The sequence below is a fragment of the Pristis pectinata genome, chromosome 13, assembly GCF_009764475.1.
Source record: "Pristis pectinata isolate sPriPec2 chromosome 13, sPriPec2.1.pri, whole genome shotgun sequence".
NCBI classification, from domain to species: Eukaryota; Metazoa; Chordata; class Chondrichthyes; order Rhinopristiformes; family Pristidae; genus Pristis; species Pristis pectinata.
Genome location: NC_067417.1, coordinates 48,191,161 through 48,217,318, shown reverse-complemented (window position 1 = coordinate 48,217,318; position 26,158 = coordinate 48,191,161). Strand labels below are relative to the sequence as shown.

The following is a 26,158-nucleotide window of genomic DNA, read 5'->3' as shown; positions in this document are numbered from 1 at the left end:
CTTCGAAATGTGGGAGGAAACCGGAGCACCCGGAGGAAACCCACTCAGACACGGGGAGGACGTACAAACTCCTTACAGACAGCAGCCGGATTTGAACCCGGGTTGCTGGCGCTGTAAAGCGTTACGCTAATCGCTACCTGCCCAAAGTAGGGAAGATTCAAGAGCTCTTCTTGGCTATACTTCACAGTGGAAAGCAATAGTATTTACCTTTGCTCTTTGCTGAAGCAACATCACGACAGTAAGCTTTTCACTGACGCTTCATTCCCACAGATGCAGCCTGACCTGCTGAGTATTTCCAGCATTTTTCCGTTCTTAATTTGGAATCCTACCCCTCTTTGTTTATTCTGCAACTATCCCAATCTCTCCTACTGCCTCAACGTGATAACCTCGCATGGTGGTGTGCCTATAGCCGATGTACCTTATTCAATACTTTCCTAGCAGCCTGAACCTAGTACAGACTAGTTAGCACGTATCTTTAGTCTGATGCCTCCAGTTTTTGCTGAACTCTTGTGCTATTTTCCTCATCTGGCCTCTTGCACTATGTTTAGCCTCTCTTGCAGTTCATCCTGTTACCATTTGGTATTTTGACGACTGAATGAAGTATGCTTTGGCAGTTCCTCTGTCTGCCTCAGTGACCCGGTGAGTCAGGATTTTGAATTTGCACTTGATCAGTCCGTCTGAACCAGTTGCTGGTATAGTGATGGGAAATTATGATTCATGAGCAACGTGTGTGAAGATTCCCCAGGGCCTTGTTGGAAGGGGAAGTCCTTCAGCAGTCTGCTTTCTGGAAGGAAATCTCCTGGCTGAATGACAGGAGAGACCATTGGCACTTTTTATTTCTCTTGCAATTCCAGAGGTGAGGAGCCAATCAGTTGACAAGATGTCCACAGGTCCCAAACGATTATCCATGGAGAGGCAGGGTTGCAGTTTGGCCAAGATTTGACTGCCAGGCAGCCGACTGTGTTTCGGATATTTTAACCACGTGACATCCGACCACCCAGGGAGGCAGTTTATTGATCCTTCCCCTATTTCCGTTACAACTAACACCGTGTATTTAAGGATTATGAATGTGATACGATTTGGCATCTAGCAGTTTCCTGATTCCCCGGTGATTAACCTTCGGTTCTTGAGCCTGGACAATGACAGTTTTCACACAAAACTGCTCACTTTGGTTGTCATGTACCAAAAATTGAACTTGATTTTATCAATAAATCTGCTGAGGAAACTTGCATCAATTTGTAGTTGAAGTAGGGAAGATTCAAGAGGATATACTTCGCAGTTGGGGGGGCAATAGTATTTACCTTTGCTCTTTGTTGAAGCAACATCACAACAACAGTAGGCTTTTCACTGAATCCATTCTGGGAGCCTTGGACGTGTCAGAGAGTCGTACAGCATGGAAACAGGCCCTTCGGCCCAACCGGTCCATGCCGACCAAGATTCCCATCTGAGCTATTCCCATTTGCCTGCGTTTGGCCCATATCCCTCTAAACCTTTCCTATCCATGTACCTGTCCAAGTACCTTCTAATGTGAATGTACCTGCCTCAATCACTTCCTCTGGCAGCTCATTCCATATATTGGCCACCTTCTGGTGAAAAAGTTGCCCCTCAGGTTCCTATTAAATCTCTCCCCTCTCACCTTAAACCTCTCGTTCTTGATTTCCCCAACCCTGGGAAAAAGACAGTGCACATTCACCCTCTCTATGCCCCTCATGATTTTAAACACCTCCATAAGATCACCCCTCATTCTCCTACGCTCCAATGAGAAAAGTCCCAACCTACTCAACCTCTCTCCATAATTCAGTCCCTCAAATCCTGGCAACATCTGGTAAATCTCCTCTGCGCTCTTCCCAGCTCAGTGGCATCTTTCGTATAGCAGGGTGACCAAAACTGAACAACTGTGGCCTCGCCAACGTCTTGTACAACTGCGACATAACGTCCCAACTTCGATACTCCGTGCCCTGACTGATGAAGGCTGGCGTGCCAAAAGCTGCCTTCACCACCCTGTCTAACTGCGATGCCACTTTAAGGGAACCATGTACTTGTACTCCAAGGTCCCTCTGTTCCACAACACTCCCCATGGTCTTACTGTTCACTGTGAAAGTCCTACCCTCATTTGTCTTCCCAAAATGCAACACTTATCCGAATTAAACTCCATTTGCCGTTTCTTGGCCCACTTACCCAGCTGATCAAGATTCCTCTGTAAATCCTGGACCATCTTCACTGTCAACACCACCACCTATTTTAGTGTCATCTGCAAGCTTACTAACCATGCCTTGGATGTTCTCGTCCAAATCATTGACATCGATGACAAATAGTAATGGGCCCAGCACCGAGACCTGGGGAACGTCACGGGCCTCCAGACCGAGAAACAGCCTTCCACCATCACACTCTGCTTCCAACCATCAAGCCAATTGTGCATCCAGTCTGTGAGTTACAGAGGGAACTTTGTTACTGTCTAGCCCCTGCCTTCCTGCTCAAGGAATATTGATGGGACAGTGTAGAGGGAGCGTTGTAACATCTAATCTCTACCATGCCTTACTGAGGAATACCTGTTTTTCAGAATCAGGTTTATTATCGCTGACATACATTGTGAAATCTGTTGTTTTGCGGCAGCAGTACAGTGCAAGGCATAAAGATATAAAAGTTCTATAAGTTACAAAGATAAATAAATAGTGCAAAAGAGGAATAACAAGGTGGTGTTCATGAACCGTTCAGAAATCTGATGGCGGAGGGGAAGAAGCCGTTCCTGAATCATTGAGTGTGGGTCTTCAGGCTCCTGTACCTCCTCCCCGATGGTAGTAACGTGAAGAGGACATGCCCTGGGTGGTGAGTGTCCTTAGTGATGGATGCCGCCTTCTTGAAGGGATGGTGTAGAGGGGAGCTTTATTATGCTTAATTTCTGCTGTACCTGCCTTAGGAATATTAGATGGGAGAGCGTATAGCGGGGTCTTTGTAATACCTAACCTCTGGCATACCTGCTTTGGGAACGTTTGGTGGGGCAATATAGAGGAGCCTTGGGCAGTATTTAATCTGTGCCAGACCTTCCTGGAACGGAAATGGAAAGTGCTTCATTTTCTACCTCACGCTGCATTATCTACGAAGAGCAAAAGTCTGAAGCAGGCCTGAAGTTGTGTCTTGCCTCTCTACAGATGATCCAGAGCTGGGAACAGTGATCGAATCCGATGCGGGAAAAGGCATAGCGAGGTCTGCTGCTGGGAGCTGCACTTGGGACAACAAAGATGTTGTGGGATTTCACCAGAGCTATCTGTGAGTGAATATGATCTTTTAGTTCTGCTTGCAGAAGCGGTTTTGATTCGAAGGTTAGTAAGTTTGCCCAGGGTCACCATCCCGCTGAACACAGAAGGGCTGCGGGGACAATGGTTGGTATTGGCCGGCAATCTCTTCCTCCCACCTGATGAGCTGAGCCTGACTGTTACAAATTGATAGGTGGCACGTGGCTCTTGGGTTGCATGACTTAAAGCCCTCATACTGCCCCGTCTCCTCCTCCCAAACCTTACAACCCACCGAGATCTCAACCTGTCTCTTACCTCCACTTCAGTGGCCTTGTCCTAGGCTGTCGAGGTGCAAGCTCTGCTCCTCTCCTCCCTCCACTGATAACGTGGACGCTCACCGTCCTTTTTCCCCAGGGCAGTGGAGTCGAAAACTAGAGGGCACGGGTTTAGCGTGAGAGGGGGAAGATTTAAAAGGGACCTGACGGGCAAGCTTTTCCGCACGGAGGATGGTGTATATATGGAACGAGCTGGTAGAGGCGGGTACAATTACAATGTTTAAAAGACATTTGGACAGATACATGGTTTATAGGGTTATGGGCCAAATGCAGACAAAGGTCAGGTAGATCTTAGAGCAGGATAAAATGTCGGCGCGACATCGTGGGCCGAAGGGCCTGTACCGTGCTGTGATGTTCTATGTTCTAAATGGGACTAGCTTAGATAGACATCTTGGTCAGCATGGACGAGATGGGCTGAAGGGCATGTTTCCGTGCTGTATAACTCTCTAACTCCTAGCTGCTGGTTTGAACCTGCCTCTTTGACCAGCCTGTAGATTCAGCAGTGTTACCCACAGTTGACTGCAATCTCTTAAGGACCTCTTACTCTGAAGATGCAAGGTCTTGGTGTTTGTGTGATTATATTTTGCCTCAGCTCTGATTTCTTCTTGTTATTATCAGATGATATTAAGGTTCTAACGCGACATCCCCTTTTAACACTTCCTTTGCTAATTCTACACTGGGGCTTGGGTTTCCCAGCTTGCAGGTTGGTGGGGGGTGGGGAAGGGGGAGGAATTTATCACTGGGGGTACGAGGTAGGGGACCGTGGAGGGAGTAGTGGGAAGAAAGTTGTGCTATCCACAGCTTCCTTCATTTGGAGCAGGCCAGCTATCAATTGCCTCACCCACCCACTCCTTAACCTCAGTGTACATTCTCTTTTAGTTCTGTTACAAATAGGCCCTTTGGCTTTTGTGTGGTCCTGTTCAAGTCGAGTCGAGTTTATTGTCATGTGCACGAGTACAGTGAGGTACAGGTACAATGGAAAACTTGCTTGCAGATCAGATCACAGACACGTAGGTATGGACAACACACAGAACATTAATTATACCAGACATTGAGGAAAAAGACGGCAAAACCAGACACTAGTGCCGACAAAACATAGAGACTAGTCCACGGCAGTGCAAGAGGTGGTCCGTGGTGTTCCGTTGCTGAGGCAGGGTTAGGGTTGTGCAGGTCAGTTCAAGAACCTGATGGTTGTAGGAAAGTAGCTGTTCCTGAACCTGGTGGTGTGGGAATTCAGGCTTCTGACAGTAGCAGCGAGAAGAGGGCATGACCTGGATGCTGGGGATCCTTGGTGATAGATGCCGTCTCCTTGTGGCAGCGCCTCCTGTAGATGCTGTCAGTGGTGGGGAGGGCTGTGCCTGTGATGGACCGGGCTGTGTCCACTACTCTCTGCAGCATCTTGCATTCCTGTGCATTAGAACTGCCGTACCAGCCTGTGATGCAACCAATCAGGGTACTTTCTACAGTGAAGTTTGGTAAAGTACTTGGTGACGTGCAAAGTGTCCTGAAGCTTTTAAGAAAGTGGAGGTGCTGATGCATCTTCTTCGTGATTGCATCTATGTGCTGGGCCCAGGACAGGTCACCCGGGCTGCATTCAGACAGGCAGTCAGAACAAGGAGCATTTCAACGTAATAAATCTGTTCTTTACCCATAAAGTGTTGACAGTGTGGGATTTGCTCCTGTACGTGGCTGTGCTGAGTGACTTCTGTGCCCTTACCGCAAAGCTATAAAGGAAGCTAATAATTGTAAATAGTGTGAATCGTGGAATACTGTGGTATTGTAATGATGTGGTACTGTAATCACTGAATAAAACTCCTTTGGACAGGGGAAAGAAAAAGCAAAAAATGTGAACGGGCAAGGCAGAGAATGGAGTTGAGTGAGATTTTTTTTAGTGTGTGCAGATATGATTCTTGTTGAGGCATGAACTCAGGTCTTCCAGTCTGTGTCCTCGGGCAACGAGCAAACTACGTATGGTGGTCCCTTGATGTTCTAACCAGGCCCTGTCTGCTTACAGGGTGCTCTCAGGAAGAGCGCTGAGTGTGTTGATCTGTTGCTCCCCGGTGTGAGCCCGGGATGGGTCAGAGGAGGCCTGTGTGTCCAACCTTGGCATAAACCACAAGGGTCGAATGGCCCATTTCTGCACCGTTGCCTTGAGGTAATTACTCGTGTCGTTTACGGATCCAGTGGGATGGTTCCGCGAGGCAACTGTCGCTTGTTTGGCAAAGGGCCTCGTCAGCGGACCTCTCAGACGAGGCCCCGTCTGGTTGGTGGTGGGAAGGGTCTTTCCCTTTGCTCTCAGGGCTGCTGCTTGCTGATCCTCAGAGGAAGATCACCACCTCCTCATAGTGTCACAAACCAGCAACAAAAGAAACACACTGAGCATGATTCAGTGTTAAAAACTATTTTATTAATCACTACTTATGATAATACGTAAAATAAAAGTAAAAATGTTAGTATGTTAGAATTCAAAAATGTTAAACCTCGAACGTTAACCCCAAAACTAAACTCTTTGTGTGTGTGTGTGTGACAAAGTCCAAAACTCCCAGTTCCGGAATGGTTCTTAAAGTTCAGTTCCGCAAGCCATAAGGTGAAACATGAGCAAGGGCTTCTTCAACAACCACCGTCGTCTGAAGATAAGATGTAGATGTAGAAAAACATAGAGAGAGTACATACAAAATCCAAATGTTCCACGATGGAACCCAAACGACACTTCAGTGTTTACTCGGTAGTGACTTCCTCACCCCGAAAAGCATCCGAATCGTGGTCGTCCACACACAAATACCTGTTTCCTTCTACAGGTCAGCAACAAAGTGAACTCCACCGGATTACTTCCAACTTCCATACATGGATTTCTATGGCAAACACAGTTATTGTTTCTCATCCATCGATAGAGAAAACAAGCAGGCTGGTGTCTCTCTCCCTTCTCTCTCTCTCCTTCTTCTTCTTCTTCAACAATGTCATTACGTCCTTTATCTTCTATTGACGTAAGCACGCCCCACACACACATACACACACACTCTCTATCTTAAAGGGACTTTCACTGAGTCTGTAACACCTCCCACCTAAAAAAAAATTTTTCCCAAGAAAAATTTAACTGCGCATACAGTTAGTAATGTTAATGATTATCATACTACACAACTACAGACTATCAGATTAGTACGGATACATGTTTCCCATTTAACATCGGGAAAGACAATCAGCAATCACATTATCTTTGCCTTTAATGTGAGTTATCATGAGATCAAACTCTTGCAAAATTAAACTCCAGTTTAACAGCCTTCTGTTCTTGTTTTTGACTCGGCTCAGAAACACCAATGGGTTATGATCTGTATATACAGTCAATGGTTTCTGAGCGGTGCAAACATATACACTGAAATGTTGCAAGGCTAAAACAAGCGACAGTAATTCTTTCTCTATGGTGGAATAATTCTTTTGATGCTCATTAAATTTCTTTGAAAAGTAAGCTACAGGATGGTCAATATCATCAAGGTCACCCTTCTGCAATAACACAGCTCCTGCAGCTTCATCACTGGCATCTACTGCTAATGAAAATGGCTTTTCAAAGTCAGGTGTTTTGAGCACAGGATGGTAGCATAAAATGGCTTTCAGCTTCTCAAATGCTTCTTGACAAGAATCTGTCCAAACAAACTTTACTCCCTTCTTCAGAAGATTAGTTAGGGGAAGAGCAATATCAGCAAAACTTTTACAAAATTTTTGGTAATATCCAACCATTCCCAAAAATCTTCTAACAGTCCTCGTACCTGTGGGAATAGGGAACTCAGATATTGCTTGAACTTTTGCCTGAACAGGAGCTTGCTTGCCTTGACCTACAACATAACCAAGATACGTCACAGTGGCATGGCCAAATTCACTTTTAGCCAAGTTAACTGTAAGGTTAGCCTCAGAAAGTCTTTCAAACAACCTTTCTAACGCAGAGATGTGATACTCCCATGTATCATTCCCAGTCACTAAGTCGTCAATGTAGGCATCTGTATGTTTTAACCCATGAATCGCTGAATTAATCATTCTTTGAAATGTTGCCGGAGCATTTTTCATTCCAAATGGCAAAACATTGTATTCATACAATCCAGAAGGGGTTACAAAGGCTGAAATCTCCCTTCCTCTATCTGTTAATGGAACACACCAGTACCCTTTTAATAGGTCAATCTCTGTAAGAAATTTTGCCTTTCCCACTCTGTCTATGCAATCATCCACCCTAGGAATAGGGTAAGCATCTGACTTTGTTACAGCATTCACTTTCCTGTAATCTGTGCAAAATCTAACAGTTCCATCAGGTTTAGGTACAATAACACAGGGCGAACTCCAATTTGAAGTAGAATGTCTAATAATATCATTTTCCAACATGTATTTTATTTCCTGATCAACAAGTTTACTTTTTTCTACATTCATTCGATATGGGTGTTGTTTGATTGGTTTTGCATCCCCAACATCAACATCATGGGTAATTATCGATGTTCTGTTTGGAACATCTGGGAACAGATTTTTAAATTTTAAAATTAATTCTCTCATCTGTTGTTTTTGTGAAACTTGTAAATGGTCCAACTTCGTTTCAAGGTTCTCCAGGATATTTTGGTTTTTTAGTTTTGATGGAACAATATTTGGTCTAAATTGGCCTTCCTCAACATCAACATCAGGCATTCTAGAAACAACCTTTACACCATCCACCAAGGCCACAACTGAATCCCTCTCATAATAAGGTTTTAGCATGTTTACATGACAGAGTTGTGTTTTCTTGCGTCTATCTGGTGTTTTGATTATATATGTTAGATCAGTCACTTGAGATTCAATAACATAGGGTCCAGAAAAACGAGATTGCAAGGGATTATTTTGGCTAGGGAAAAATACCAACACCTTTTGCCCCACTGCGAATGTCCTAGGCCGAGCACGTCTATCAAAATATGTCTTCATTCTTATCTGGCTTGTTTTCAAATTCTCTCTCGCTAGCTGGCAGACTCTCTCCAACCGAGTTTTAAATTTTTGGACATAGTCCAACAGACTCAAGTGAACTTCCTCATTAACCCATTGCTCTCTTAACAACTCCAAAGGTCCTCTCACCCTATGTCCAAATACAAGCTCAAACGGACTAAATCCTATTGACTCCTGGATTGATTCTCTAACGGCAAACAAAAGTAAATGGATACCTTCGTCCCAATCCTTGGTGTTTTCAAAGCAATAAGTCTTCAGCATATTTTTGAGAGTAGAATGAAATCTCTCCAGAGCTCCTTGAGATTCTGGGTGATATGCAGATGATACAATCTGCTTTGCTCCCAGCTCATAGACTATTTGTTGAAAAATTTTTGACATAAAATTACTACCTTGATCAGATTGGATTTCTTTTGGCAAACCAAACAAGGTAAAAAAATTTTACAAGAGCCTTTGACACCGTCTTGGCCTTAATATTTCTAAGGGGTATTGCCTCTGGAAATCTAGAAGTGGCACACATGATGGTTAACAAATACTGATTTCCAGTCTTAGACTTTGGTAAGGGGCCAACACAGTCCACAATCACCTTCGAAAAGGGTTCACCAAAAGCAGGAATTGGCTTCAAAGGAGCCACAGGGGGTTTTTGATTTGGTTTACCTACCATCTGACATGTGTGACAGGTTCGACAAAACATCACCACATCTTTTCTCAAACCAGGCCAATAGAATTGTTTCAAGATCTTCCCTACAGTTTTATTCACACCAAAATGACCACCCAAAGGCATACTGTGGGCCAGGTTTAAAATCTCATCCCTATAAACTTTTGGAACAACAACCTGATGAATAACTTCCCATTCCTCATTAACAGGAACATGAGGAGGTCTCCATTTCCTCATTAACACTCCATTTTTGACATAGTATCCAGCTGGCACTTTTTCAATCTCCTCACATGAGAGAGCTTTTTCTTTCAATTCTGTCAACTCAGGGTCCTTTGTCTGTTCCACCATAAAATCCTTCCTCGACAAAGACAAATCTTTAAATTCAGGCTCACTATAAGGATGTTGATCCTCCAGTGAAGACAGAAAAGTCTCAGATAAGGCATCATAATTTTCTTCCTGTTTAGGACTGTCACAAGGAACTACATCAGACTGCACCGGACTGTCTGTCTTGGCTAATTCTTTAGCTCTAGCTCGAGTCACCGCACATGATGGGTAAACATCTGGATCATTCTCAGACTCATCAATCCTTGGTTTGGTTGTTAACCGTACCACAGGATCACTTTCTCCATCTGCAAGGTCATTTCCCAATAACAAAGAAACTCCTTCCACTGGCAAACTAGGTCTTATCCCTATCTCGACTGGTCCTTCTACGAACTTTGACTTTAAAATCACCCTGTGAAAAGGGACAGACATGGTCTCACCTGTAACGCCTCGCACTAGATTTACTTCACCAGTGTCACTTTCTTCACCAAAATTTAAAACACTGTCCAGCAAGAGAGATTGACTAGCCCCAGTATCTCTAAGAATTTTCACTGGCACCTGGGGTGACTCATCATTCAGTGAAACAAAACCCTCTGATACATACGAACGGAATTCTTTTCTCACCTCCTCCAACTTTTCCACTTTTCCCTCTTGCAAGGACTGATCTTTAACAGCAATCTCCTAAACCTTTTTGATTTTTAATTGCCTGAAAGCAAGCATTGGGCACAGCTTCCTTCCTTTTCTTCAAAAGGGCACAATTAGATATCACATGGCCAGGTTTCCTACAGTAATAACAAGTACGCTCAACAGGTTTCTCCAGCCCTGGCTTCTTTTCATCTTTTCCTTTTTGATTACCTCCTAATTTAATCTCCGGTTTACCTGGATTGTCTTTGTAACTCTTTTGAAAGGTTTTAGGTTGTCCCCATTTGGATTTATGGGTTAAAGCAGGCCTTGCTCTTTACCTCAGAACACTCCAACATCATCTTCTGATCCAGAGGGGATGAAACGTGCTCACAGTTCTTCTTCTGTAAGGTTCACAGTGGACCTCCGTGATCCACGGCCTTAAGGAAGAGGGCGGCTCAGTAACATTGCAGACGGACATATTGAGGATCTATGCTGGTCTGTGTGACAGAAAGGCCACAGAATTTCCTATCCTCCATCACGGAGGTGTTAAACAACAGCGAGCAGGAGAGTCTGGACCAGCCAGCGATCCTGGAGGAGCTGATATCCATTCCTTTGAGATGAATAAACCTCCCGGAATTGATGGCGTACCGGCTGAGTTATACTCAGCTCTGTGGGGGTGGATGGGCCTGGACCTGCTGGAAATGTACAGCGCTATACTTCTGGTAGGCAGCATGCCAGAGTCCACGAGGAAGGGCATCATTACCCTCATTTACAAGCAAAAGGGAGAGAAGGAGGGCATTAGGAACTGGCGACCCACCTCAGTGTTGAATGTGGATGTTGATCCTGCCCAAGGCCATCGCCAACCAGGTCAAGTCTGCTCTGGGACGGGTGATCCACCTGGGTCAAATCTGTGCTGTACCCGGCAGGAAAATCTCTGACAGCCTTGCGTTGCTCAGGGATACCATCGCCTACACACAGGACAGGGGGGAGTGGGTTCTCAACCCAAAATGTCAATTGTTTATTTCCCTCCATAGATGCTGCCTGACCTGCTGAATTCCTCCAGCATTTTGTGTGTGTGTGTGTTGACCTAGCTGGTCAGCTTGGACCAGGAGAAGGACGCATACACGAGGGATGTGCTCTCCAAAATAGGCTTTGGGGAGGGAATCAGGAACTGGATCCAACTGCTCTACACAGACATCCGTACTGCAGTCGAAATCAGTGGGGGGGAGACGGCTTCCCCATCAAGTCTGGAGTCAGGCAGGGTTGCCCACTCTCCCCTGTCTTTCTCAACACACACAAAGTGCTGGAGGAACTCGGCAGGTCAGGCAGCACCCACGGAGGGAGATAAACAGTTGACGTTTCGGGCTGAGGCCCGTCATCAGGACTGGAAAGGAAGAGGGCAGAAGCCAGGATAAGAAGGTGGCGGGGGGGAGGGGGAGGAGTACACACAGGCAGGTGATAGGTGAGAGGGGGAAGGTAGGTGGGTGGGGGAGGGGGGGAGAAGATGTAATAAGCTGAGAGATGATGGGTAGAAGAGGCCGAGGGCTGAAGAAGGAGGAATCTGGTAGGAGAGGGCAATGAACCATGGAATAAAGGACGGGGGAAGGGAGGAGAGGAGATGGGCAGGTCATTGAGGCAGGGGAAGGGAGCCACAGGATTAAGGGAAGACTCCCCTCCTCCATTCTTTATTCCATGGTCCACTGCCCTCTTCTACCGGATTCCCCAGGTTGCTGGTGCTGTAATAGCATTATGCTCACCGCTACACTACCATGCCGCCAAAGGGCCTGTCTCCGTGCTCTTGAACTCGATGACTCCATGACATGTACTGTATCTATCGTGAATAAAGTAGAGTCATAAAGCACAGAAGCAGGCCCTTCGGCCCGCTGAGTCCATGCTGTCTGTCAAGCATCCATTGCATTAATTCCATATTTTCTCCCCACACTCCCATCAACTCCCATCAGATTCTACCGCTCCCCTACAGGGTAGGAACAATTTACAGCGGCCAATTAACCCACCAACCTGCACGCCTTTAGGATATGGCAGGAAACCGGAGCACCTGGAGGAAGCCCACGCGGTCACAGGGAGAACGTGCAAACTCCACACAGACAGCACCCGAGGTCAGGGTTGAACACGGGACTCTGGCGCTGAGAGGTAGTGGTTCTACTAGCAGTACTACTGTTCTATTTTTGGGGGAGAAAAGTACTTGCCAAAGAAATGAGGGCTGTAACTACACAGCACTGAAAGGAAAAAAAAACCTACAGGTTTTCCAGGTTAATAGTCCAATAATCACCAGAGTGAGGAAGACTGTTAGAATGGAGTTAAACACAAAAGTAAATCATATAACCTATGTCATAGCTTTGAAATCATTTACCACCAACAGTCAGTGAAGATGCAGACTCTAAATTCTTTCCTAGTTTTTGGAGTTGTCTGCAATGAATGTCTTAGATCATCTGAACTTTCAACTCTGTTCAAGCAGAACTTTGTCATGGTGAAAGCTGTGTGTATTTAGTTCCAAGGGAGCTCGCTGCATTTCACGCAGTGCTTGAGGAGAGTTACTGCAGCAACCGAACCAGGAACGGGGTCTCCGACTGGAATGGAAGTTGTGTTTGAAAACCAAATGAAGGACGTTGCTGAAGTGGTTCCAGTAAGACAGCAGAGAGCCCAAAGCTGGTCACTCTCGCTGAAAGTAAAGACCACATTGTTAGTCTCCAGATCTCAATCCAGCTGTGTGTGTGTGAGAGGGAGAGAAAGACAGCCACATCTTCAAAATAAAATAAGCAGCAAATGAAGATAATAACTCTTCCGGCTAATTGTCAGCTTATAATTCACAAATAACTTTTATAAGATAAGATCTCTTTATTAGTCACGTGTACATTGAAATGCACAGTGAAATGCATCTTTTGCGTAGTGTGTTCTGGGGGCAAGTGTCACCGCGCTTCCGGCGCCAACATAGCACGCCCGCAACTTCCTAACCCGTACGTCTTTGGAATGTGGGAGGAAACCGGAGCACCCGGAGGAAACCCACGCAGATACGGGGAGAACGTACAAACTCCTTACAGACGGCAGCGGGAATTGAACCCGGGTCGCTGGCGCTGTAATAGCGTTACGCTGACCACTTACACTACAGTGCCTGCCCATTTTGAAAGGCAATTGGGTAAATTCTGGAAGCGACAACTTCTGCAGTGTGTGGAAAACACTGAGAGTGGTGGAAATGAGGGTTAATTTACCAGATCTTTAAGGGCTGGCACATACTCGATGGACTGAGTGGCCTCTTTTCAGCAGTAGCGTTCTGATGCAGTGGTTTTTCCAAGACAGCTTCACTTGGTTTTCTCCTTGGTGCTGTTAATTTTTTTTTAAATAGGGTGCCTGAGATGATTTGATTAGACAGATACAGCTGCAGGAGTGTTGAAGGTTGTTTGAGGGACTCTAGCGAGAGTTTTTGGGACAGAACAGCAGAGGAGATGGCTCCAGGTTCAGAGTGTGAGAGGCAGATCCGGGCTAGGTGGCTGGAGGCACGTCAACTGCACGCCGTGTGATCATCAGCTGGGACCAGTGCTCGGTAGACTAATTGAAGCCAGTCGTTCCAATGGGAAGCAGATGCCGGGAAGTCAGAGGGCTGCTTACTTTGGATGAAAGAGTCCAAAGCGTTTGATTGGCCCCTGTGACTGACCCACTTCTGAAACATTCCGACTTCTCATGCTATTTTCCTGAATCCTCAAATAGTGATCCAAGGCCCCCCCCCCCCCCCCCCCCCAACCCCCCTGTATGCTTGGCTGTTGTCTATGCTTTTGTTTTACTCGTTTTTCAGGATCTAGGCAAGGTCAGCATTTATTTCCCACCCTCAGTTGTCCCCTAATAGTGAGGCACCTCCTCGAACCGCGGCTGCCCGCCTGGTGAGGGTCCCCCACGGTGCTGTTGGGGAGTTTCGGTACTGAGACCCAGTGGCGATGAAGGAACAAGTCAGGATGCAGTGCAGCTCGGAGGGCAACCTGCAGGTGGCGGTGTTGCCCTGTTCCTGCTGCCTTTGTCCTTCATGGGGATAGAGGTAACAGGTTTGGGAGGTGCTGTTGGAGCAGTCGGGGCAAGTGACTGCAGTGGGTTTGACGGATGGTGCACACTGCAGCCACTGTGCGCTGGTGGTGGAGGGAATGAAAGGTTTAGATGGTGCCAATCAGGCGGGCAGTTCTGTTGCAACAATCTCAGCGGGTCGGGCAGCATCTGCGGAGGGAAATGGACGGATGGCGTCTCGGGTTGAGACCCTTTCGTCCGGCCTGAAAGGAGAGCGGGGAGAGAGCCTGCATAAAGAGGGTGAGGGGAAGGGGTGGAGCAAGACCTGGCAGGCGATAGGTGGATCCCGGTGGGGACGGGTGATAGGCAGATGGGGGAGGGCCCTTGCTTGAGAGCTGCACTCGTCCACGTAAGTGGAGTACCTTCCAACACGCCGCTGTCTTGTGACTGGTAACTGGTGGAATGACCTTGGTGCATCAGGAAGCGAGTCAGTCACCCAAGGATACCCAGCCTCGTTACCGTGGTATTTATGTGGCTGGTCCGGTGGTGTTTCTGGTCAGTAATTTGGTAGTGGGGGACAATGCCATTGGATATCAAGCTTGGTCGTTTGACTTATGTGGTGCGAATCAGCCCAGCCCCGGCCGTTGTCTAGGCTTTGTTGAATTCAGGTATAGACATTAGAGGAATTGAACATTGCGCAGTCATCATCAAATATCCCCACTTGTGACATAAAAATCAGAAAATGCTGGAAGCACTTGGCGGGTCAGGGAGCATCTGTGGAGAGAAAAGCAGAGTTAATGCTTCAGGTGAAAAACCCTTCATCCGAACAACACAGAAAGCTCCGACGACTGGTGAATTAAGAATCTAGCTCTTCAACCATCTGCTGTTCAATCCCTATTTGTGAGCTTACAGCAGAAGGACGGTCGTCGGTGAAGCAGCTGAAGGTGGTTGGGTCTAGGACGGTGCCCTAAGGAACTCCTGTGGTGATGTCCTGGGGCTGGGGGGGTGGTGGGGGGGGTGGTAATTGACCTCTGACAACCACAGCCACCTTTGTGTGAGATATGACTCTAAACGTAGGGGTGTTTCTCCCTGATGCACATCGATTTCAGTTTTACCAGGGCCTCCCTCGATGCCTCATTCAGTCAACTGCTGCCTCGATATGGAGGGCAGTTGCTCTCGCCTCACCTCTGGACCTCAGCTCTTTGGTCTGTGTTGGGATCAAGGCTGTAGAGAGACATTGTGGTGAAACCCAAACCATGTGTCCAGGAGCAGGTCACTGTCAATGACTCCTTCCACTAATTTGCTGATAATAGAGGGTAGACTGGCTTACTTGTACTTGTCGTGCTTTTTGTGAACAAGACTTGCCTGGGCGATCTTTGTCAATGTTAGTAGATGCGGTAACTATAGTGGAATAGCTTGGCCGGAGGCACAGCTGGTTCTGGAGAGCAGGCCTTCAGCACCACAGCTGGTCTCATAGCCTGTGTTGTGCCCAGTGGTCTCGGCAGTTTCTTGATGTCGCGTTGAGTTGGCTGAAGACTGGCTTCGATGGTGGTGGGGGCCCCGGAGGGAAGCCGAGATGAATCATCCACTCAACACTTGCGGCGATGGATGCCTTATCTTTAGAATTTACATTCTGGGCCCCACCGTCACTGTCTCATCCTCCTGGGAGCTGTTTAATTTTCCACCATTGTTCACAGTGAGGTGAGGCAGGATGCAGAGCTTTAATCTACGGAGTACAGAGTAGAGAGTTGTCACGGCAACAACCTTTCCCTCAGTGTCAGCAAACAAAAGGGCTGGTCATTGACTTCAGGAAGGGGGGGCGGTGCACATTCTCCTGTCTATATCAGTGGTGCTGAGGTCGAGAGGGGTTGAGAGTTTCAAGTTCCTAGGATTGAACATCACCAATAGCCCGTCCTGGTCCAACCATGTAGATGCCACAGCCAAGAAAGCTCACCAGCGTCTCTACTTCCTCAGGAGGCTAAAGAAATTTGGCATGTCCCCTTTGACACTCACCAACTTTTATCGATGCACCATAGAAAGCATTCTGTCTGGATGCATCACGGCTTGGTACGGCAACTGCTCTGCCCGGGACCGCAAGAAACTGCAGAGAGTTGGGGACACAGCCCAGCGCATCACAGAAACCTCCTTGGACTCTGTCTACACTTCTCGCTGCCTTGGCAAAGCAGCCAACGTAATCAAAGACCCCTCCCGCCCTGGACATTCTCTCTTCTCCCCCCTCCCATCAGACAGAAGATACAAAAGCCTGAAAGCACGTACCACCAGGCTCAAGGATGGCTTCTATCCTGCTGTTATAAGATTATTGAACGGTCCCCTAGTACAATAAGATGGACTCTTGACCTCACAATCTACCTAGTTGAGACCTTACACCTTATTGTCTGCCTGCACTGCACTTTCTCTGTAACTGTAACACATTATTCTGCATTCTGTTATTGTTTTCCTTTGTACTACCTCAATGCACGGATGTGATGAAATTATCTGCATGGATGGCATGCAAAACAAAGTTTTTCACTGTACCACCATACAGGTGACAATAATAAACCAATTTACTGATTTAATCTAATCCGTTGGTTGTGTTGGGTTGCTTCGCTTTGTCTAATGCCTGATGCTTTTGCTGTTTAGCTAATCGCTTCTAGCAGTGCTGTTGTGGACACATATAGCTGCAGTAGGTAGATTGGTGAGGGCAAGGCGTTGCCGTAGACCCAGTCTGCCAGCTTTGTTCCTTGGGTCTCTGGTCTGCATTGGTGGTGGACATTGAAGACCCCACTTATTCTGTACCCCTGCTGTTTCCAGTGCTGCTTCCAAGTGTCTCTCAACATGGAGCACTGATTCACCAGTTGAGGGGGGGGACAGAGGGTGATGCGCTGGAGGAAGTTCGCCCTGATGCTGTGAGACTTTCAGAGCCAATCCATCCTCCCTGGACCACACTGTACTGCCATTCTTGTCTCTGTCCTGACAATGGGACCATACCATGTGTGGGGACTATGAGCGAGGAGTCTGTGAGGTCCGATTCTCCGAGCACAACTGTTGTTGTGACTACTCTGTGGGACGGCTCTCTCGGTTTAGGCTCCCATTCCCAGATGTTCACGAGGAGGACTTTCCCAGGTCGTCTGATGTCACACCATTGGGTTAATTTTCCTCAAAGTGGGAATTAATCCTTGGCTTCATTCTCACGTTGCTGCGCAAGTCGATAGGGTTGTTAAGAAGGCATATGGTATGTTGGCCTTCATTAGTTGGGGTATTGAGTTCAGGAGGCGCGAGGTGATGTTGCAGCTCTGTAGGACACTGGTCAGACCACACTTGGAGTATTGTGTTCAGTTCTGGTCGCCCCATTATAGGAAGGATGTGGAAGCTTTACAGAGGGTGCAGAGGAGATTTACCAGGATGCTGCCTGGATTGGAGAGCATGTCTTATGAGGATAGGTTGACTGAGCTAAGGCTTTTCCCTTAGGAGAGGAGGAGGATGAGAGGTGACTTGATAGAGGTGTACAAGATGATAAGAGGCATAGATCGAGCGGACAGTCAGAGACTTTTTCCCAGGACGACAATGGCTAACACGAGGGGGCATAATTTTAAGGTGATTGGAGGAAGATATAAGGGGATGTCAGGGGTAAGTTTTTTATACAGAGAGTTGTGGGTGCGTGGAACGCACTGCCGGCAGAGGTTGTGGGGGCAGATACATTAGGGACATTTAAGAGACTCTTAGATAGCGACATGAATGATAGAGAAATGGGGGGGCTATGTGGGAGGGAAGGGTTAGATAGATCTTAGAGCAGGATAAAATGTCGGCACAATATTGTGGGCCGAAGGGCCTGTACTGTGCTGTAATGTTCTATGTTCATTCCTGCCTCTGTGTGACATTACACCCAACCTGCCCCGATTCTCCTGATAAGCGAAGGGGGTACGAATGATCGACACAGGGCTTTCCACCCAACGCCCGTGACAGGTAAAGGCCAGGCAGCCTCCTGTAGTACTGCACTGCTGTTGCAGAGCTGTAGTTTACTGCACTCAGTTTTTAAAGGGGTGGGCTGCAGGCTTTCTGGACCCTATACGGCGAGAGGGGTCCCACGGGGGCACAGACTGAGATCCGCCCCAGTAACAAGTCACTGGGCCACTGCTGGAGCTGGGGAGTTTGTTGGAATACCCCCGGGAGTCCGTAGCTGGAAACCGAGCCCCCGCTGGTCTGGTGCTGCCTGCTGGGCTATGTCCCCACTCCTGTCTCGTAATCTAGGCTGATGCTGTTGTGCGGTGACTGAGCCCGTGTGTAAGCACTGAACTCGAGGCTCTTTTCCTGTTGAGGATCACGTGTCTGTTATCAAAGCGAAAGGGAAGTTTCAACCTAGGAGACCATTTGGCCCATCGAGTCTATGCCAGTGCTTGGTGCAATCACATTCCCCCACACCCTGTTCTGTCTCACATGCCCATTAACGCCCCACTATAATTCTCCAGCCTCCCACCTACACTTTAGGGGTAACTTTCCGACCCGCACGTCGTTGGGATGTGGGAGGGAACCGGAGCACCCGGGGGGAAGCCCACATGGTTACAGGGAGAGTGTGCGAATTCCACACGGGCGGCGCCGGAAGCCGGAATTGAACCGGGGTCACTGGAGCCGTGAGGCTACGGCTGTACCAATCGTATCACCGTGCCGTCCTGATTCTCACTGGCAAGGCTGGTACTTGCCCATCCCAGGTTTCTGAGTGGACCATGAGAGATCGGAGCAGAATCAGGGCCATTCGGCCCATCGAATCTGCTCCACCATTCAGTCATGGCTGATTCTTTAACCCCATTTTCCTGCTTTCTCCCTGTGACCCTTATCCCCCTCACCAATCAAGAACCTACCAATCCCTGCCTTAAGTACACCCAATGACTTGGCCTCCGCAGCCCTCTGTGGCAATGAGTTCCACAGATTCCCCACCCTCTGGCTGAAGAAATTCCTCCTCGTCTCAGTTTTAAAGGGACATCCCTTTATTCTGAGGCTGCGCCCTCGGATCCTGGACTCTCCCACTGATGGAAACATCCTCTCTGCGTCCACTCTATCCAGGCCTTTCAGTATCCGGTGGGTTTCAATGAGATCCCCCCCCTCATTCTTCTGAACTCCATCGTGTTCAGGCCCAGAGACATCAAACGCTCCTCATACATCAAGCCTTTCATTCCCAAGATCATTCTTGTGAACCTCCTCTGGACCTTCTCCAATGCCAGCACATCCTTCCTTAGATCCAAGGCCCAAAACTGCTCACAGTACTCCAAATGTGGTCTGACCAACGCCTCATAAAGCCTGAACAGTACATCCTTGCTTTTATATTCCAGTCCGCTCGAAATGAATGCTAACGTTGCATTTGCCTTCCTTACTACCGACTCAACCTGCAAGATAACCTGAAGGGAATCCTGAATCAGGACTCCCAGGTCCCTTTGCACCTCTGATTTCTGAATTCTCTCCCCATTTAGAAAACAGCCCACAGCTTTATCTTTCCTACCAAAGTGCATAACCCCACACTCCCCTACACTGTATTCCATCTGCCACTTCTTTGCCCGCTCTCCCAACCTGCCCAAGCCCTTCTGCAGACTCCCTGCCTCCGCGACACTGCCTGTCCCTCCACCGATCTTGGTATCGACTGCAAACTTGGCCACAATGCCATCAGTTGGAGGCTTGCCATCAGGGTGGAGGTTTGAAGACTGCCAATTTGCATTTGAAAAAAACTATGCAAGATTAACTGTCAACTAGTTGGAAAAGACGTTCACTAATCATTTAACTTGATCTTGTGCCGTCAAATGGCTGGCTGTGTTCCCCTCATGAGCCACAGTCTGTGCATATAATTCTAAGTATGCAAAGCATCTTGAAAGCATTCTGAGATGTGGTTCGGCACTTTATTAGTGAAAGATGTTTGCTAATAAGCTGACGCCAGTTAGAACAGGAATTCTCCTTCCTCTGTTTGTTGTCAAAGGCTGCAGTGTTACAGATGGAGCACAGGTCCCAGCTCTGGATTACAAACCCCTGGTAGAAATTTCTGAGTATCTATTTGAGAATGTGATTGTATAATAAAATCTGTAAAGGAACAGATGCAACTTGGAGAGAGCAGTGGTTTGCTTGCAGAGCCATTACAAGTGAGACATTTCTCCTTTCACTGTAAATCTATCAAGGGAATTAACTGTAGGCAGGAATCTGAGGGTAAATTGGTAACCACTGCTACAGGGTGGGGTGAGGTTGGAGGGGAAAGGATCCCTCATGGAGTTGTACGGCACAGGAACAGGCCCTTCGGCCCATCATGTCCATGCCAGCCCTCGTACATTTCTATACCAACGCCATTTACCAGCACCTGGAGGTTTGATCAGGTGAGCTTCTGAACACGTGACGTTGAACCCAGTCTCTGCTGCTCTTGTCTCACCCACTGTCCCCCCCCACCCTGAACAGTGGGTGGTTGGCCAACCAGGCCTTGGCTTGTAATGTGGTGAGGGAGTCAAGTTGGTTGGGAGGGCGAGCACTGATGTGCAAATTGAGATGCAACGACCTGTTCAGTTCTGGTTGCCTCATTATAGGAAGGATGTGGAAGCTTTAGAGAGGGTGCAGAGGAGATTTACCAGGATGTTGCCTGGATTGGAGACCATGTCTTATGAGGATAAGTTGAGTGAGCTAGGGCTTTTCTCTTTGGAGAGGAGGATGAGAGGTGATTTGATAGAGGTGTACAAGATGATAAGAAGCATAGACCGAGTCGACAGTCAGGACGGTATCTCGGCGACAGAGCAGTGAAGTGGATAGGGGCCCAGAACTGGGAGGGGCAACACCAGGTTGGATACAGTGGATGGAGTAACCGCGACCCTGGGGAAGCTCCCTAACGTGAGGATCTTGAGGTCGGTGTAAACGGGAGGGTTTCGAGGAAGGACATCGATGCGAGAGAGTTCTGGATGAGCTGACGGGGTGGTGTGGGGAGCCTTCAGGTATTCAATTCTTTTAGTAACAGAAGGGTGGAGTGAGGGTCTGACTGCAGAAAGGGGATGTGGGAAATGTGCATTGCCACAGGGGACCAAGGTTTGGCATAAAAACATGAGAAAATAGGAATAGGAGTGGGCCACTTAGCCCCTCAAGCCCGCCCTGCTATTCAATAGGATTGTGGTCGATCTGCCCCAGGCCTCAACTCCTGTGCCAGTTTCTCTTAGCCCTCCATTCCATGGTCTTTCAAAAAAAATGTATCGACACGTTGAAACACTCTAGTCCAGTACAATTCCGGACCACCGAAATTGCCCCCGATAATCTTCCTCTGAGCAGGAGAATTGGTTTTTGTTTTGAAAAGCATAGACACTCCTTGGGTCACACAAGGGTTCCGAGAACTACCTGCTCCGAAGTTTCCAGAAGTCGGAAACGCTGTCCGCTGAGATTGGGAGCAGTTGCACTGGTAGGTTAATTAGTGACAGATTAGTGCAGATCCCAGTTAATTTTAATTAGAATTAGTTAGTTAGTACAGGTCTGTACCACGGATTTAAAACATGCCAGACCACAGGAGTGCCAGATCAGAGAGATTCAACCTGTATCTCCTCTTTAAATACTCCCACTGATGTAGCCTCCACAACCGCCTGGGGTAGAGAACGCTTGACTGCAAGTGGACTGGATTGGAGAATAGAAGGACATGCAGGGGAGAGAGAGAGGCAACCCACATTCACACTTGTTTCTAAACCAGCCTTCTGGTTACATTATGTGTTTCTATTTTGATTATGGTCAGGTGGTAGACCCCTTGCCTCCCACTGCATGTGGAGTTGGACAAGGCTGTGCCACAACCAGTAAGATGGCTGAGAGACCTCTCACAGAGTTGTACATCACAGAAACGGGCCCTTCGGCCCACCGAGTCCGTACCGACCATCAACCACCCACCTCCATTAATCCCATTTCATTCTCCCCACATTCCCATCAACTCCACCCCCCCCCCCAGTTCTACCCCACACCCACACGCTGGGGGTAATTTACAGTCAACAATTAACCCACCAACCCACACGTCTTTGGGACGTGGGAGAAAACTGGGAGTACCTGGGGGAAACCCACCCAGTCACAGGGAGAACATGCAGACTCCACACAGACAGCGCCAGAGGTCAGGATTGAACCCAGCTCACTGGTATGAATGGTACCAACTGTAACCACCTCATTTCACAGGTTTAATTTTGTCTATAACCTCCAAGTAAAATTGAGTCCCAAAGCCAAATACTGGAAATCCAAAATAAGAACACAAAATGCTGGAAATTTTCAGCAGGTCAGTCAGCATCTGTGGAGAGGGAGAAACAGAATTTGTGCACTAGATCGATGACTATCATGAGAATCCAGAGCAACCTTGTTTGAATGTTGGAGACGAGGGAAGGATAAAGACCGTGGCGATATCTGCTTGGGTCTGACTTAGTCAGAAGATCACCATGTCATACGAAAGACGTGGTTAAACTGGAAAGAGCGCAGAAAACATTTACGAGGATGCTGCCAGGACTGGAGGGCCTGAGTTATCGAGAGAGGTTGGCCAGGCTAGGTCTTTATTCCTTGCAACATAGAATGAGGGGCGACCTTATAGAAGTGTTTAAAATTATGAGAGGCCTAGATAAGGTGGACGGTAACAGTCTTTTCTCCAGGGTAGAGGAGTCCAAAACTAGGGGGCCTGGATTTAGGGTGAGAGGGGAAAGATTTAAAAGGGACCCGAGGGGCAACTTTTTCACGCAGAGGGTGGTGAGTATATGGAACGAGCTGCCAGAGGAAGTGGGTGAGGCAGGTACAGTGGTATCATTTAAGAAGTACTTGGATAGGTGGAGGAGATATTGGGCCAAACGCAGGAAACTGGGACTACCTGGGTGGACAATGTGGTCGGCATGGACTTGCTGGGCCAAAGGGCCTGTTTCCATGCTGTATGACTCTTAGAGTCATTAGAGCACTACAGCACGGAAACAGGCCCTTCGGCCCACCAGGTCTGTGCTGACTATCGAGCTCCCCTCTACCCTAATCCTACCCTAACCCGTTTTATTCTCCCTGCATGTCTGTCAACTCCCCCCAGATTCTACCACCCATCAACACACTCGGGACATCTCACAGTGGCCATTTAACCTACCGACCCATATGTCTTTGATGTTGGGAGCAAACCAGAATACCTGGAGGAAAGGCACACAGTCACTTGGACTCATTGGGACTTCCACATCCTTCTATTATTGGAAAATTGGCAGAGTGCGTCACAACAGGCACACGGTTGGCACAAGGCAACCCAAGAAAATCCCCTTCTCCGCCTCTCTTCAGAAATGAGGAGCAGCACCCTGTGTTGAGCAGTGTTCATCCAGGCCAGTAGAGTCTGCCATCCTGATTTGTGCCTTGTAAATGATGGAAGGGTTTTGGGGTGTTAGTGGGGGATTCACTCACCACAGGATACCCACCCACTGATCTGCTCTTGCAGAATGGTCTGTTACAGTTGAGTTTCTGATCAGTGGTGAACCCTTTCCCACTGGATATTGTTATGGGAATTAGTGATGATTAAGATCTTTATCAGTTCAATGTACATCGAAACACACAGTGAAATGCATCTTTTGCATAGCGTGTCCCGCAAGTGTCGCCACGCTTCCGACGCCAACATAGCATGCCCACAACTTCCTAACCCGTACGTCTTTGGAACGTGGGAGGAAACCGGAGCACCCGGAGGAAACCCACGCAGACACGGGGAGAACGTACAAACTCCTTACAGACAGCGGCCGGAATTGAATCTGGGTTGCTGGTGCTGTAATAGCGTTACGCTAACCGCTACACTACCGTGCCTGTCCCTAACGACGCTGGATGTCAAAGGTTGGCTATTTAGTGCCCTGCTGGAGATGGTCACTGCCTGTTGTGTGAACATTACTTGCCACTTGTCAGTCTGTCCCTGTGCCAAACCTCTGCTCCAATGATCCTAGCCGAATTCTGCTGATGGTGACCCAGACTAAATCAGCCACACTTCCACCCCCATCCCACACAAGGTCCGGGCAGCGTTAACAGCCGATTTCAGCTCTGCCCATCAATAGAGGAGAGGGTAAAAGGCCAAAACGTCGAGTGAAATGAAACTCAAGAGAGCTATGTGAAGAATTTGGATAACACATTGAACACCTGAAGATAATATATTTGGACTAAACTCCAAATTGTGGGATCTTCTCATTCCCTGTGACTGTTGAAACCAAGAGGGCTGAAGCACCATCTTGTGATGCATTACCCCGGCCACATCTGGACCACAGTGGCCTCCAGAGCCCAGTAAACCTCAGCTGCTTGCTCTTTACAGCTCTCCAAGCTTCCGAGACACCCTCTGTGAGGTGACTAGATCCAGATTGAGTGCTGCTGTGTAGGATCAATCAGTCGAGGCACTTAAAGACCCAAGTGAAACATGCATTGGGCTTTCTGCCACTGCTGAAGTTTGTTTGGAGGGCTGCGATGAAATTCTCCAGAGGGGTCCCTTGGACTCAAGTTGTGCCCCTCAATAATTACAATGTACATATGGATGCCAGTTGTAATGGAGGAGAGAAAACTGATGCAGTTTCAGTCCGTCCAGGAGGAATGCATCAAACCAGGGAGCCAGTGGCCAGTATCAAGCCCCTTGTTCAAATATTTATGATCAAAAAAAAAATTGGTGTCCGGGAAATTAGCCAACCTGGAAAGGAAAGAGCTTAAAGTTGTATTGTCTTTCACAACCTCTGGACAATCCAAAGTGCTTTGCAGCCAAGGAAGTAGTTTTTGAAGTATTTTAGTGGAAAACAAAATCTCCCCCAACAGGAATGATATAATAGCTATCCTTGCAATTTTCGGGAGCAAATGGTCCCGTTGGACACTGTGCCTGTGTGCATGGGCAGCTGTGTGTGTGTGAGGACACTTGTATAAAGAGAGAGAGAGAGAGAGAGACGTGTGAAGAGGGAGTCGGAGAGAGAGACACACGGAATGGGAGTCAGAGAGAGGGAGAGACGCATACACACAGAGAGTGGGAGTTAGAGAGAGAGAGACAGAGAAAGAGACACACACAAAGAATGGGAGTCGAGAGGGAGTCAAAGAGAGAGAGAGACACACACAGTGGGAGTCAGAGAGAGGGAGACAGACAGAGAGAGGTATTGGGAGTCATAGAGAGAGAGACACACACACAAAGGGGCACATAGAGGGAGAGAGAGCCACATGCCAGTCTGGCCTTTGGCTGTAATGGCCCTACAGGGGAGTAGTCATTTGGCGCAGCTGCCAAAGTCTAGAGTGTGCAGAGCACACATTGCCATCCACAGCGATGGTAGAGGAGAAAATGATGAGGCCTCTTCAACCATTCTGAGGCACCAGTGTCAAGCGGCTGATCCACCTCGACCTTCTCCTGAGATCTCCTCCATTACGGAAACCAGATGTGTCAGTTTGATCCAGGTGACATGAAGCAGTGGCTAAGAGCACAAGCAAAGGTTGATAGCTCCTGGCTTTGGTTGTGGAACTGAAATCACAATCTAAGAAAGTGGAGGATTGTACAGTTATATTTCAAACCATCTAACTGCTGCTGCACAAGTCTACGCTGCAGCATAATGATGGAACGTTGACATCACTATCAAGTGGCACTTGCTCATTAATAGCCTGTCTGCTGATACTTGCATTGGATTTTGCCAAGACCACTTATTGTAAACTTGGTCCCTACAAGGGCATGAATGGGTTCTGGGTGGCAAGGATAGGGTGAGATCGAGGCAGCACGATGAGGAGAAACATGAAGGAGCTCAAGAAGATGTGTACCATAGAACAGTACAGCACAATACAGGCCCTTCGGCCCACCATGTTGTGCCGACCTTTAAACCTCGCCTAAGACTATCTAACCCCTTCCTCCCACATATCCCCCTATTTTAAATTCCTCCATATGCTTATCTAACAATCTCTTGAATTTGACCAATGTACCTGCCTCCACCACCACCCCAGGCAGCACATTCCATGCACGAACCACTCTCTGGCTTAAAAAAAACCTCCCTCTGATATCTCCCTTGAACTTCCCACCCATTACTTTAAAGCCATGCCCTCTTGTATTGAGCATTGGTGCCCTG

The 26,158-nt window shown here is 47.8% G+C and overlaps 1 protein-coding gene across 1 annotated transcript in view; it reads left to right on the top strand.

Annotated features, from left to right (window-relative positions):
• Positions 1-26,158, top strand: part of il34 (interleukin 34) — an 85,076-nt gene that overhangs the window by 25,496 nt on the left and 33,422 nt on the right. The window contains exon 2 of the mRNA XM_052028449.1: positions 3,150-3,267. Coding sequence (XP_051884409.1) covers positions 3,240-3,267 — 28 coding nt within the window. The 5' untranslated portion in view covers positions 3,150-3,239. The remainder of the gene's footprint in view (positions 1-3,149; positions 3,268-26,158) is intronic.